The sequence below is a fragment of the Durio zibethinus genome, chromosome 28 (genome assembly GCF_047325235.1).
Source record: "Durio zibethinus cultivar Kanyao isolate XHJ-2024 chromosome 28, ASM4732523v1, whole genome shotgun sequence".
Lineage (NCBI taxonomy): Eukaryota > Viridiplantae > Streptophyta > Magnoliopsida > Malvales > Malvaceae > Durio > Durio zibethinus.
In genome coordinates, this window is record NC_143189.1 from 10,388,958 (window position 1) to 10,405,151 (window position 16,194).

The window sequence follows — 16,194 nt, forward strand, 5'->3', positions numbered from 1 at the left end:
TACCACTTTATGTCACGCTCGGTGACCAAGATGCAACACAACCATATTACCTTGAAGTAAACCCCAAAGTAATATGAAACCTTCTTTCTTAATCATTATAAAATTCTTCAATAAATTGATATAGTCTGCCAAGTAAAATCTATATATTTAATCTAACTAATGATACATCTCTATATATCTAAATACAAACCATATAAAAATACAAAATCATTTTATAAGATCTTATTGGCTTACATTGTCTCTGACGACTAAGTAATCTTTTCCATTTAGTCTTCTAGCTTTCACAAGACTAAAAAAACTTATCACTTACTCATCTATAAAGAAAAAGTAAAAGGGGAGTGAGCAAACCATAGCTCAGCAAGTATAGGCTTACACACCTTACTGAATCAAACATCATTTTCATACATATCATATAGATTATTCAAAATAATCATCAAATCATAATGTCAAAACATTTCAAAGATCATCACTTTGTCAAATATTTCATAAATTCATAAATCAATGTCAAAATATATCACTTCATAATCATTGCAAAATATGTTATTATTCAAATATTGCAATCAAACCAAATCATGGATCAATCATTAAAAATTATTGTAAATCATCATCATAAATCATCATTATCATTTTTTTATCATTAGCTATGGTCACTGCTATAACCCGTAACATTGACTGTATCGACAATTTCATCACCATAATCATTGCTAACTATTATAACCCGTTAGCTAGCGCCTTATGCTAACTACTATAACTTGTTAGCAGGGCCATATGATCATGTCCATGCTAACTACTATAACTCGTTAGCCAGAGCCGTAGAACTAGTTTTGTGTCGATGATCCCACTTTCCAGAGATGTAAAAATGTAGCTATCATAAAATCATTCTTTAAACATAAATCATTTTTTCAGTTCATTCATAAGCATGATCCATCATTTATACAGTAAAACACAAAATAATTATATGCTTGATCCTATTTTCATATATCTAAATAATAAAATAAAACATTTACTCATTTAAAAACATACATATATATATATATACATAGGTTTGAAAATAAGTAAAGTGTGTAAGATTCTACTTACCTCTTTTCGATTCCATCACCTAGTTTTCCTCCCCAAATAATTAATGGCCTATTTAAGATAATTTCCACATAACAGTAATTAATCAACCCATTTGAGACCACTTATACCAAAACAATTAAGTTAAACAAGAATTAACTCAAGTAACTTATTCTGGCAGCTTGTAGACTAAAATGACCATATCTTAAGATATCCAACTTCGAATTAAAATCTTTTTAATGCATTGGAAACTAGACTCAATAAGCTTTCTAACCATATATGGCCCATTTCGTGATTCCATATGGATTAATTATAACAATTTTTGCAATCCACACTATATGCTGCTGCCAGATAACCTGTATACCTTCTCATAAAAATTATGTATTTATTCATAAGAAACTCCAAATTCAATTCTGCTTGTTTCATTGGAAAGTAGATTCAATAAGATTTCTAAATATATTTGGCTTAATGTACAAATCCTTGTATAAAAATTAAGACAATTTTCACAATTCAACCTTGATGCTGCTACCTTATAACCTGCATATTCTTAAGCAAAAATTAGGCAACTCTTCATAAAAAAAACTCAAATTTGACTTTCGTTTGTTTCATTAGAAAGTAGGTTCAACATGCTTTCTAATGATATATAATAATCATAACAATAATTTATCCATTAATATAGAATCATATTTTAATTCAATATTATAGATCATAGCATCTCATCTAAAAGTAGAATTTCTCCTTCAATCTTTAAAAGCTCAAATATTTACTTTTAACCTTTAAACTCCATTCAATAATCATCAATAAATCTTAAAAACATAAAATAAACAAAGCCCAATAATTTACCCAAATAAATCCTGAAGATTAATGAAAGATTTCATAATTTTTCTTAGTTTTGCTCTTAAAACTTCAACTCTAAATAATAGTAATCAACTTGATATTTCTTCTTAAATAAAAAGAGGGCATATACTCACCTTTAGGGGATTAACTTGATTACAGCCTCTGATTTTGAATCATCAACTTGATTTTTCATATTCTCTAACCCTAAGCAAGATGAGAAAGAAGAACTCTTATTTATTTTCTGTTTCTTGATAACTAGGTTTTCTTTCATTTAATAACTCAGTCATTTTTCTTTTACTAATTAATCTCTTAATGAATTGATGGGCTTTGGTATTACTCTAGCATAATTATTATTTGGGGTATCAAACTCCATGCCCACAGTTTGTTCATAAGGCTTGATATCCCCTGATGCTGGAGGTAGTATTTTAGCTACCTTTTCAAATTGGCCTTTCTTTATATGTCTTTTCATCTTTTTTAACTTTTTGGTAGCATTTTTTCCTAGCTTGTAACTAGAACAACAATTTTTGGGGTAGCAACATGCAAGACATTTTTTTCATGATTAATTTTCTTTATCAAATAATCAACTTCTTCTTCCAACTAGAAAGCCACCATTCAACTTGGTCAAGCACTTAGATTTAAATCTTATTATGTATGGCTTTGATTATCTAATTAGATGATTAGTCTGTAATTATAATTTAATTATGATATACTAATTAATTATTTAATTTATTATATGAGTATAATATATTGTAATCAAAGGATAAAATATTTTTATTAAGGTCATGCCATTATGGTCCTCAAGATTGCTCAATTGATCATGATACATATATATGCAAGAGATCTTGTTTACATACTTTCACTTTGGGGGAAAAATTATGTTGAAAGAGATATAGTTAAAAAGTCTTATGCTAATGGGCACTAACTGTTAAACTAATCTATGCTCAACAAGTCACTAATTTAAGCTTAAATAGAAAATTAAACACTAACCTCTAAGCAGGTAGAGTTGAAACCCACTAAATAGAAGTTTCCTGAGCCACTGTAGGAGGGAGATAATGTCGTCAATGCTACTTGACTCATCGATGGTTGCTAGTTTCATGATGGTCGGTGATGCATGCAAGGAGGGAGCTATATTTTATGGTTGTTAGAGAAAGTACCTCTACTCTATTTCCTTAATGGGCCAGATAACTATTTATGCAAGGATGAGAGTAGAGAGTCCCTCGTTAGCAAATATCACCCTATCCCATTATGAGTATATACAAAAATAAATTAGGTCACACTTTAATCAAAATCTTACTATATGATTGGATATATTGTAATATAGTACCACTACATTTAGTCATTGATTTGATATTAACCAAATTTAATACAACCCTAAATGATTTTGTTCATCCATCAACATGAGATTACTATAACACCAACTTGACTTGGCTTTTTCCCCATGTTAATAAGTTTTGGCACATTGTTAATGCTTAATATAGTTGCTCATAGCTCTAGTAAAATTGTTTTACCAAGAAAGAGAAGCCTTGGATCATTCAGCTTGTTATAGAAACCAGACTTCTTAGTCAATTGTTCTAAAATTTTTATGTGGTTAATTGGTTAGATATGATTAATTCATTGTATAAAATACCACCCAAAATTTGTCTTTGAAGTACCTTGTAACTTCAACTTTCATTTATGTACATCTTCTATTTGATGACAGAAAGTAAATTAGCAAGTTTTGAGCTTACTCATAAAAAGTAGTTTGGAGTGAATAACCACCCAGAGTAAATGCTTATGTGTCTTTCACGAATCACCTAGGATGTGTAGTATGCTCTATCAAACCCAAACTTGAAAGTTGGCTAAAGAATTAGCAACTAGGATTTGAAACATGATAACAAATTTGTACTTAGCATGACAAGCAAGTAAACTAAATGATATATTAGAATTTATGTATTTGAGCCTGGTCAGTTGACTCTGTTAGACAGAGCTTATGCATTAATTGGAACAGGGATCTTCACTTGAACATGGGGTATTGGTGATTACCCTTTAATTGACAAATGAATTGAGCTTGAATGAGATGGTATTAGGTTCATAATTTGTTAAAGGAAAAAAGACTATAGTTTGAACAAAAATAGAAAGGATATTATGTAGCATCAGAGAAAATAATGCTAGTTGGTTTACAACACATTGATTAGGGTGATTGTCTTTATTTTTTTGGTTATTACATTATAAAAGCCTCATAGTAAGAGTACTATTGTACTTTTGAAACAAGCATGCAAATAATAATTTGTATTGTTTATCTTAACATGGAATGCGAAATTTATCATGTGTTCAAGATATTAAGTATGTTCTAACAAGTCACATTTTAGTTTCATGGTGTGGACCATCATAGCATAGCACATATATGTTTCACTTTAATATTTGTGTGCATATTCCTTGCACAAAAGAGATAGATATCAGTTTATGAAAGTTAAAGATTAGACCTTGACTATAGGTATTCTTTTTACTACTTTCTAAATTGTCTTAAAAATTAAATTTCAAGCCTTGTCTGACAGGATGATGAATAAAGTTACATAAGCATAAAAAATCTCCAATCATGTGGTTTATTATAGCACAAATTCAAGTTCAGTGAGTTCATCAAAGGTATGATTATCTTACCAAAAGAAGAAAAAAGAGAATGATGCAACTAATATGTAGATTTTCCTTATAAAAAAAAGTAAACTATGATGAATAGAAGTAATCATCTGCAATTTGTTGCTATTATGATATTGCAGTTCTTTGCTCTTGTGAGTCACTATGAGGAGATGTTTAAGAGCCTAGATTTGAAACAAGGAGTCAAAGTATTCTTAGTTGTCTCATCCTCCCATTCTAAGTCTTTCCACCAGAATTTCCATCTATGATTGGCAATGCCATGTCTTTTAGCATGATTTGCATTGACTGAAAGCTTCTTCAGTTTTGGACACCTTAATATGGAGATTTTCTTGAGACTTAAAAATAGAAAGGGATCCTGGTAGATGCGTTTTAGTTTTGGCAAGTAAGACAAATGGAGAACTTCAAGCTTTTCAAATGGCTTAGTACTTCTTACTTTTTTTGAAAGCCCTGCACATTTGATTATGTTGGTTATTTCTTTGATTTAGGAGTATCTTAATATGCAAAGACTAGCAAGCTTTGGGGCAAGCATAAGCCATGTCAAATCTTCTAGTTGCATACAGTTGTCTTCACTTACTCTTTGAAGGTCGTTAAGCCATCTATTCTTCAGGATCATAAGGCTTTGAAAATCAGTAGATGTTAGGTTTTTTCTTGGTTTTTATAACCAATCATGCTTCAACTCTTTTAAACTTATATAGTCTGAGATATCTAGCATATTGAGCTGCTTCATATATGTTAAACATGATGTTTAGAATATTTGAACCACTTAAATACTAAAGGCATAGGTTTTAAGCATAGCTTTTAAACTTGTGAGAGCTTAAGAGTCCTTAAAGTGCAGAAATACTCTTTATAGTGAGACTCAACATACTCAATTATTTCAAGCACTATAATTCCTTGACTAAGCACTCATTTCTCCCAGCCAGAATATTACCTTGCACAACCAGATAGGAAGAACCACAATTAAATATTCTCAACACTTGTAAGAATAGAAAGTTGGATATCAGTTGGCATGGAATTGTAATTAGTGTAAAGTATCCTCCAAGGTCAAATATTTTAGCCTTTGCATGGACTTGAGCTCATTTAGCAATTGTCTTATCCTTGTCTTGGATATATTGAGATATTGTAGGGAAACAAGTTATGAAATTCCCTAAGGCAATTCAGTTATAACACTATTACAGGACAGGTCTAGCACCCTTAGATTAGGCAAAGACTAAAAGAAATCATTAGTGATTGTTTTCAATGTGTTTTCATTGAGAAACAAGGTTAGTAGGTTAGGACATGAAGGTGTTTTGATTAGACTCTCAAGATAATTTGCCATCAATTATATCCTTCTTATCGCTTTTCATTTTTTAACCTCTGGTGCTTTAATTAATCGAACACTTGCTTGCACCTAAACACCTTCCTTAAAATTATTGCACTCATTGGCTATCTATAGAGCCATATCACAAATCATGAATCACGTCTTGCATTTTCACATAATAACCTTCTTCTTCCAACAAACATGCATATACAAGTGTCCCAATAATGTCATACCCTTTATTTTGAACTCCATTTCTATCATTACATTCATCTAAAAGTCCCTTTTAAATCTAATAATCTATTAAATCAGTTTTGTGAATGACAAAGTCTTTTAGAATAAAGTACAATATAAGAAGAAAGATCTCACTTTCTTATTAGGTAAATGATCAAAATTGAGCTTTAAAAGAGGAAAGACCTTATCCATCATGCTTGAAAATTTTAAGGCACATTTTTTTAAAACCTCAATTGGGTGAATCCATTCTTATGGTGCTTCTTATAGGTCATGGCTTGACTAATGGTGATAAATGGTAATGGCAAACTAGCACACTATTTGGCCATAATTTCTGTCAGCATATGAATATCTGGATATAAGTTGAGAGTATCATTTTCAATCTTCTTCTGAAACAAATGCTAATCAAAAGAAAATGGCAAACACTCTACTTTAAAACCTTTATTAGCTTTCATCAGACCACACACCTCTTTGGAATGTGTGGTAAAGACTAGACGACCTTGGAGTTATTTTGTTGGTTTGGTCTAGGAACTTCATATTTTGTTAGATCAATTCGGTCCCATAAATCATCCAACAACAAAACAAATTTCCTAGTGCTTAAAACTTTATGTATGTCTATAGCCTTTTACTCAATATTTTTATTTCTCCACCTATCTTCAAAATATCTTATCTTTTCCCCAATCTCTTCCTGAATCTTTTCAGGTTTTAGGTTTTTGACGCTACTGCCCATATCATAAAATCAACATTGCTAGGATGGCTGATGAGCATGTTGTTGATTTGAGTCATGAGAATAGTTTTGGCAATGCTTCCCATTCCATATAAATTGATGATTCTTGCTTGATCTTCACTGAGGTAGTTCCAAACAGTAGTAAACATGGATTCCATGCCCATAGTTTGTTCACAAGGCTTTAGATCCTCTGGTGCTAAAGGTAGTGTTTCAGCCAACTTCTTAAATTGTCCTTTCTTTATAGGTTTTCTATGTTGAAAATAGTTACTTAAATCCCATAACAGATTTGTTTGGGATTGGTTAGATATTTCTTAATGAACAAGAAGACTTGCAAAAAAAGAATTTTAAAAGAAAAAATTTTTTTAATAGGCAAGTTTGACTTGTAGAAGAAGAATTCTAAGAAAAAATGGATTCTTAATAGACAAGTTTGTATTGTTATAAATAGGTAAAGTCTCTGCAAGATTAGGTATGAGAAAAAAATAAAAGAGAGTTGTAGAGTTTTATGGGATAGACACCCTATAAAACTATTAGAGATTTATGTTTTATGAATGTGTATGGATATGAATATTTATGAGTGGACTAGAGGAGATTGAGATGTTCTACATAAGTATGATATATGGTGCACATGGGTATGTGTTTATTTGAGTGAGAATACTCTATAGGACTATAAGAGATTAAGAGGGTCTATGGGTATTGATTGTTGAGTAAGGTTAATATAAGTTGTATATTTGTAATTCTCTACAACTAGTGGATCTTATTTCTCATCCATAGATGTAGGTCAATTGGATCGAACCATATTAAATTATTATCTCTTGTGTGATTGATTAATTGATCGTTTAATTTCATTTTTGTTGATATGATTGGATTAAGGCCATTTTAGCCTAACATTCTAACCTTATTTAACGTATTGGCAGCATTTTTTCCTAGCTTGTAACTGGACCAACAATTCTTGGGGTAGCAACATCCGAGACATTTCTTTTCATGATTAATTTTCTTTATCAGATCATCAATTTCTTCTTCCAAAACTTTAATCCTTGAAAGCCACCAATTCAACTTGGTCAAGCTATTTCAAATGTTGCCTTTCAGCAATCTGAACTCTCCTCTTCATGTTGTTTCTTATTGCTTTTAGTTCTTCCATTTTAGTTTCAAGAACACCCAAATGTTTCCCTACTTTGCAGGCATAACTCGTGTGCTTTACTATGTGATTGCAGCTGAATAAGATGGTATCCTCAATCAAAATCGAGATAAAGCATAAGCCTCCCATAGTATACACGAAAAAAAAAATTGTCGAAGGGGTGAAAGAAATAGATTTACCAATTAGCTTTTGTTAGAAAGAGAATGAGCAAATAGAAAGGTTCGAAGTTTGTAAATGCTAATCAACAATCTAGAATGTTTGACTGTAATTTGGCATAGTGTCATAAGGAGAATCAAGATTCAATAGTTTCTGAATACTATAAAATAAAATTGAGTTAGATTAATGTTTTATAAAGTTGATTAATGTGACTACCACAATGAATTAAGCAAAAGATATTACTTTTCTATATTATTAATTTGGTGTATAGTCGGGTAAGCAGTTTCAACTTTTCATCCTTCTAATCCTGTTTTTGACCATTCAAAAGGCCAAACATGTATGAACAAGTATCTTGTCGTTGAGTGAACTGGTTTCAAGATTAACTTATCTTTAGAGAGTTGCAGGATTCTATTTTATATATCTAACGGTAAAGTGGTATCATTTTACATTTGTTAAATATTAAATTTTTTGTGATCTTATATCAATGGCCATGCTCGTTGGAGCCTAGAACAATGAATTTTGAAAAAAATTTTATAGGTATACTATTTTCTTAATAATTTAGATTTTTTTATAAAAATTATAAAATTAATTAAACCCCCCTCAAATCCAAATTCATTGTGTTCATATATATTATTTTTTATTCTTTATATCTATATTGAATATATAATAACAAAAATTAATTATATCTAAACGTTATCACTTTTTAACTTAGATTTGTTTATTATATATGATTTCAATTTAAAATGAATAAGTTTTTCATCACTATATTTTTACAAACTTTAAGAGTTATAAAAATATTACAATACATAATTTTAAAAATTACAATGAAATAAAAGGATTTAATTAATATCTCTTTTGAATTATTTCAAGGGACTAAAAAGATTTAATTATGTTATCAATAATTAACTCACAAAACATACAAACAATAAATCATTAACATACATATATAGTTAGCAAATCAATTAAAATAATATGCTTTAATGATTTAATTATAAAAAAAGAGTATAATAATAAAAAAATTAATTTAAATTAAAATTTATAAAAAAAATTTACCATGGTACTTTAATCAATCATTTTTAACAATTTAGGAATTAAAATTTTAGTAAGAGTATTTTAATCAATCACCTTTAACACTTTTTAGTGTAATTACAAAAAGTTTTTAATAATAAAAAAGAAAATTAATTAAATTAAAATTTATAAAAAAAAATTACTAAGAATATTTTAGTCAATCATTTTTAGTACTTTTGAAATTAAAACTTTAAAATTTTAAAATTTTAAATAGTTTAATTCCATATAGATTTTATTTTTAATTTTAGTTTATTTAAATTAAATTTAAATAAATTAATAAAAGTTATATATTTAAAAATAAATTTGTTAGTTTAAAAATTCCATTTAGATCAATCACTTTTAATATTTTTGAAATTCACATAGATAATAATTTATAATTAAAGAAACTCAAGAAGCTTATAAATAGTTACCGCTTACCACAGGCATAGATAATAGAATAGGCAAGGATTACATAGGTTTAAATCAAGAAAAAGTTGGAAGTATAAATAAAATAAAACAAATTGAGATATTTAGGTTGAAGCTAAAATTACTTACTCAGCATTAAAATGCAGCCTATATTTAAAACCATATAAGCAAAAGATTCACCAATAACTTAGTCAATTTAATGAACATCATACAAATGAAAAAAATCATCCACGATTTTAGAAGACACCGCAACAGCTTCAAGCACAACAATTATAACAAAGACCAAAGGTAAAAGTAATATGTTTACTCTGCAATTTCAGTCAACAGACGTAAAGCAGGACAGAAATCGTTTAGAGCACATTCATCCTCCCATTGAAGCTCTTTCCACCATTCTTTCTCACCTCTAATGCTGATTTTGTTTTCCTTTGCACTGTTGGAGTTGAGTGGAAGTCTTTTCAGCTTTGGGCACCGACGAACATAAATATGTTTCAAACATGAGAAGGGAAGTGTGTCCCAGTAAATGCTCTTCAACTCTGGCAAAACATGCAAATAAAGAGACTCGAGTTTTCCAAATAGGCTTAAAGTTTCCACTAGCTCAGCCACTTGACCCAGTTTCCTCTCATTGATTATTTCCTCCATCTTGTTGCAGTACATCACAGTAAGAGACCTCAGGTTTGGAGCTAGAATTAGCCATGTTATGTCCTTCAATTTTGTCAATTTATAATATCCGTTTATTCTTACATAGCGAAGGCTTTGGAAGCAATGTTTGCTAGCAATCACTGAGGTTTGATTGTGGCTCTGTGCTTTTATCATTCTGCCTTCCCCTCCCCACTCCATCTCAACCTCTTGCAAACTTACACTCCCCAGTAGGCGTAGACTGTCTAGACTCTTCATATTCGCTAAAGATAAAATATTCAATCGCTTTGAGCCCTTGGATAAGTAAAGTTCAATTCGTACAGTGCAGCTGCATAACCTTTCAGTACTCAAAAGTCTATCGAGACCCAAAGCACTCGTTATAGTGACAGTCAACAATTTCAAATGGTTCAAGCACTTCAATTCTTCCACCAAGCATTCACTATTATCTTCCTCTTCCTGGCCCAAAGAATAATCACAGCCTAACATTCTCAATACTTGCTGCTTTGAAAAAGCAGATATCAACTGTCTTGGAATTCTTATGGCAGGACTAAAGCATTCCAAGTTCAAGCATTTAAGCTTTTCTAAAGCCTTCAATTCAATTGGTAGCTCTCTTATCCCTGTATAGGAGAGATCGAGACATTCCACAGACACCAATTTCGAAATTCCCACTGGAAATTCTTTTATATATCTATTGTCTGACAAGTTTAGAACTTTTAAGCCACACGTAAATTGGAAGAAGTCATTATTGATCACCTGCAACTGATTATCGTTAAGAAACAGAGTTTGGAGATCAGGACAGTTAGGTGCTTCTACTAGATTTTCAATCCTGTTCTTCAACAATGACATCCTGCGAATACTTCCCCAATTCTGAACTTCTGGTAACTTAGTTAATTGATAACCTGCCTCCACAAAAAACCTCCACTTTTCTTCTTTTCACACTTACATGTGTTGGGATTTGTTTTGAATCTCGTAATCCCACATCGAAATTTATAAGAGTTTTCAATTTGTTTTTTATCACACATCAAGAGTTTAATAAAGGTATAAGGGGTTTTACTCTTATAAATATGATATTTTGGGTTTAATTTAATAATCTCAGATGATTAGATACAAAATCCCATATATTTAATCACCAAGAGAATAGCTATGTAAGTAGGCTATAAAAGAGTGTAATTGGGTTTCGAGTTAAATTTTGAGTAAAGAGTTTTTTGTGATTTTTCTTATTTCAAAAGTCTTTCAATCGTAAAGACTTATTTGATAGTGGATTATGTTTGGAGTAAATCATTTTAAGTTTGACCGAAACAAATATATTTGTATGTTTTTATTCTTAATTTGAGTTTACTATTTTATGTCTAGGTGCTGTGGTTGATTTCCCAACAACATGCTATCCACAAACTCATGTCACGAATCACATCATGCATCTTTATGCGAAGTTCATCTATTTCTTCCAATAAACATGCCTGAAGAAGACAACCAATGATGTGGTGGCCTTGGTTTCGAGCTAGACTTGTATTCCCATGTCCATCCAAAAACCCCTCTCCTATCCCGAAATCTATAAGCTCATCTTTATCAATTGGGTAGTCCTCTGAGAACAAACTACAGTACAAGAGGCAAGTTCGACACATGTCAGTGGGAAGAGAATCAAAACTGAATTTTAGAAGTGGATATACCTCTTCACCCATGTCTAGAAAAACAGTGGTGGATGATCTACGACACACTTCAATTGCATATTTCCATTCTTCAACTTTGTTCTTCGAAGCCATGGCACGACCAATGGTGACAAGTGCGAGAGGTAGTCCTCCACACTCTTTGGCCAATTCATAAGCCAACTCTCGAATACATGGATTACTATCAAGTGTTTCTTCACCAACTTTCTCTTGAAATAACTCCCAAGCTTTTTCTTCAGGCAAACACCGCACTTCAATCTTCTTATGAGCTTCCATTTGGCCACACATCTTGATGGAACGAGTTGTGAAAACTAGCTTGGAACCATTTTCTCGAGTTGGGAGAGGTATCCGAACCTTAGATAGATCAACTCGCTCCCACATATCATCTAACAATATAACAAATTTCTTTTCCTTTAAAACCCTGAAGAAGTTTTGAGCTTTTTCCTCTGGACTTTTGTTCTGCCATGTTCCACCAGCTATTTCCACCCTTTCAGCAATGTCATCTTGGACCTTTCCGATATAAAACCCTTTAGATACTACTATCCAAATAACAACATCAAATCGATTTGGTGGTTCACAAAACTTGTTGTGGATTTTGTTCAGGAGGCATCCCATGCCATGCAGGCCAACAATTCCCACTTGTTCAGCTTCAAGGATGCTCCAAGCCTTGTCGAATTTGGATTCCAAACCAACAGTATGCTCAGGAGGTCAGTCAGTCACTAGAGGTGTTGGTTCTCCCTCAGCCACCTTGTCAAAAACTCCCTTGCTCTTATGATCCACAACATTTCGGAGCATTTTGGCAATTTGCTTCCCAAACTTCAGGTTGGACTTGGGACTCATAGAACAACAACCTCCTATACATAATTTCTTAATTTCCTGAGGACTTTCCACAATCAACAAATCAGCTCCCTTAATCAAAGTTTCTGCCCTCGAAAGCCAGCATTGAACTTGGTCTAGCCGCTTCAGCTGTTGCTGATCTTCAGCTATTTTCACACTTCTGATAACATCATCCCTTAGACCAGTTCAAATATTTCAGCCTTTGTTGGGACTTGAGCTCAGTTGGCAACTGTCTTATACTTGTCTTGGATAGATTGAGATATTGCAGGGAAACAAGTTTTGAAATTCCCTGGGTCAATTTAGTTATGCCACTATTACAGGACAATTCTAACACTTTTAGATTAGGCATAGATTGGAAGAAGTCATTGCTGATTGTCTTCTATTTGTTTTCATTGAGAAACAAGGTTAGTAGGTTGGGACATGAAGGTGTTTCGATTGGATTCCGAAGGCAATTTGCCATTAGTGATATCCTTTTTACTGCTTCCCATTTTTTGATCTCTGGTGCTTCAATTAATCGAACACCTGCTTGCACTAAAATACTTTCCTAAAAAATATTCCACAAATTAGCTATCCACAGAGCCATATCACGAATCACAAATCCATCTAAAAGTCCTTCACAAATCCAATAATGAATTAAATCAGTTTTGTGAATGACAAAGTCTTTTGGAAATAGAGTACAATATAAGGAGCAAGATCTCACTTTCCAATTAGGTAAATGATCAAAGAACTTCATAAGAGGAAAGACCTTATCCCCCATACCTCAAAATTCTGAGGCACATTTTCTCAAAACCTCAATTGCACGAATCCATTTTTGTGCTGTCTTCTTGCAGGCCATGGCTCGACCGATGGAGATAATTGCTAGTGGCATACCAGCGCACTCTTTGGCCATAATTTCCGACAGCATAGGAATGTCTGGATGCAAGTTGAAAGTATCATTTAACTATCAGCTTGTGTTGGAAAGAGAATAAGCGAACAAAAAGGATTGTAAGTTTGAAAATTCTAATCAGCAATCTGGAATGTTTGACTGTAATTTAGCGTAGCAACACAATGAGAACCATCATTCAATATTTTCCGATTGAAGTATTGATTTCTACACTGCTTCCAAGCTCCAGCCACTTCCGAAAAGAAAAATGGGCATGAGCATCAAAGTAGTTTTCAGATTTCACAATAACGAAACGAAACAATATATATATAATAAAATTGAGTTAGATTAATGTTTTATAAAGTTGATTAATGTAACTACCTTAATGAATTAAGCAAAATATATTAACTTTCTATATTATCAATTTGGTGGATAGTTGGATCATATTGAAACAAGCAGCTTCAATTTTTTCTTGAACAAAATGTCAGAACAAAATCCACACATTACACAAAATTTAATTTATAGATTTTCACCGATCATTGCATTTATTAAAATATTATAAATGAAACCTACTCGCTGATCTAGTAAATTTATCTTGAACATTGTTTATTACAAATAAAAAAATTTAACGTGCGGTAACGTACGAGACTATTTCCAGTTCATGTTAATAAAGCAACAGTTCCATTCATTTACCCTGAGATCATGCATATATTGTTGCTATGGACCATTGAATATTCTTTGTTGCCCAGAAGTATGGTTTGCCTGATCCCTCGTTATAAATGTTTACATCGTCTTTCACTCCCCATATCATAATTTTTGGACTTTTTAACTGTTTAAGTGGAAGTTTTAACACCACGAAAATAAAAATAAATTAGCCTAACAAAAAAGAGAGAAGTTGAGAAAGCTCGTAACAGCTTCCAAAGAGCATTTGCAACCACAATAAATAGATTGTATCAATACTAACTTGATAGAAATTAGAAACTTCTGAGTAAATGATATAAATTTGAAATTTTTAGTATCTTCTACTTGTATAAATTACAATACCTATAGTGTATTAATTTTTGACATATGCGTAATGTACATGTCATTTTTATATTTAAAAAATTCAATTAAATAAATATTTTTTTGGTTTCTATGATAATAATGATAAATACGAACAATTTAATTTTAATTTTGATAATTTTTTATATATTTTGATAGCATTTGTTAGAAGTTTGATCACTTTTCATAAATTTTTGGTGTCTTCTATACAATTTTGTTAACTTTCAATATTTAATGACTTATTATATAATTTTGGTAACAATTGATACAATTTTAATACTTTTTGATAAAATTTTGATAACCACTTGATGTAATTTTGACAACCCTTATGATATGCTTTGACTAAATATTTAATTTGAGAGATGAAACATTTATATGATTACTCAATTTAGAACTAAACATTTTATTTTATATGAATAAAAATTAAATGCTATCGAATGTTTATAATTAAATATATACTTAGATGAAAATTTGTGAGCGTTTCACACACACTATTAACTCTAATAAAAATAACAATTAAATGAAAAAATCGATCATCTATAATTTTTTTAGTGGTTAAGTATTATTTTAAATAAAAAAATTAAAAATAATCCTAAAATAGAGATCTATTTTTTAGGAAAAAATTAGAAAAAAAAAACATTTCATTTTTTATTACTATTTTAAATACAGTTTAAAAACAAAAAGTAAGAAAATAAAAATTAAAAGTTCTAGTATTTTTTTCACAATCATTAAATTTTCAATTATTCAACATTAATCTACAAAAAAAAAAAAAAATCACTACTCCATACTATAATACTCATGAAATTCAAAACCCAAAACTAAACTCTATAAATAAAAAACAATTCATTTTTTTTTCATTTTTTAGGAAAAAATAAAAAAAAAACATTTCATTTTTTCTTACTATTTTAAATACAGTTTAAAAATAGAAAGTAAGAAAATAAAAATTAAAAGTTCTAGTATTTTTTTTCACAATCATTAAATTTTCAATTATTCAATATTAATCTACAAAAAAAGAATCACCACTCCATACTATAATACTCATGAAATTCAAAACCCAAAACTAAACCCTATAAATTTTTGTTTGTCTAAAAATTTTGAATTAAAACATGTATGAAAAAGACAAAAAACTGAAACCAATGATCTAACATCACCCTAATTATAGAGCTCAAGGATCATAAACCCCTTGAAAAATCATCAAATCCAAGGAATATCCCATGATCCGAAGTGTAATTACCTGAACCCATTGTCAAAAGATCTAGAAACGACCCGTCTTTAGGCAATTCACTGTTCAGCTGTACTGTTCCGTCCAAAATCAAGCGCGATGGGGACTCCGCTTGAAACTCAATGGTGGATTGGTCCGAATGGGTCCTGGGAGGCTCTGAGTTTGCAAACTGGGCAACAACTGCTTGGATTTCGAACACACACTTCCCCCATTTTCACTTTCGAACACCCTTGAATTGCAAATTGCTTTTCTCAGCTGCAGGTTTCTCGCTTATGTGTTTAACTATATTCTTTTCCTTTTCAAATCTCTGGGATTGTCTTGGGTTCTCTTTCTCAGTTCTGTCTTTAAACTTATTAGGCACACCTCATAACCCTCACCTCCCCTCATTTCTT

The 16,194-nt window shown here is 31.0% G+C and overlaps 2 protein-coding genes across 2 annotated transcripts; both read right to left on the reverse strand.

The window, feature by feature from the left end:
- Window positions 1-9,843: 9,843 nt before the first annotated feature.
- LOC149510724 (putative disease resistance protein At1g12290) lies at window positions 9,844-11,022 on the reverse strand. The gene has a single exon (XM_089757070.1). It carries the CDS (start codon window positions 11,020-11,022, stop codon window positions 9,844-9,846), a length of 1,179 nt encoding a protein of 392 aa, XP_089613196.1.
- Window positions 11,023-11,525: 503 nt separating this feature from the next.
- On the reverse strand, window positions 11,526-13,566 carry LOC149510725 (disease resistance protein UNI-like). Its single transcript, XM_089757071.1, has 4 exons — window positions 13,468-13,566; window positions 13,079-13,221; window positions 12,588-12,837; window positions 11,526-12,506 (listed from the first exon to the last, which is right to left on the reverse strand). The coding sequence occupies exons 1-4, from the start codon at window positions 13,564-13,566 to the stop codon at window positions 11,526-11,528; spliced, it is 1,473 nt and encodes a 490-aa protein (XP_089613197.1).
- Between the last annotated feature and the right edge of the window lie 2,628 nt (window positions 13,567-16,194).

What these genes read in the sequence shown, in the direction of transcription:
- LOC149510724 (XM_089757070.1), bottom strand. Translation starts at nt 11,022, where the DNA reads ATGTCATTGTTGAAGAACAGGATTGAAAATCTAGTAGAAGCACCTAAC.
- LOC149510725 (XM_089757071.1), bottom strand. Translation starts at nt 13,566, where the DNA reads ATGGCCAAAGAGTGCGCTGGTATGCCACTAGCAATTATCTCCATCGGT. An exon ending in TGTCCCAACCTACTAACCTT is followed by an intron (nt 12,838 to 13,078) that starts GTTTCTCAATGA and finishes TGATGTTATCAG; the next exon opens with AAGTGTGAAAATAGCTGAAG. An exon ending in GCAAGGGAGTTTTTGACAAG is followed by an intron (nt 12,507 to 12,587) that starts GTGGCTGAGGGA and finishes AAATTCGACAAG; the next exon opens with GCTTGGAGCATCCTTGAAGC.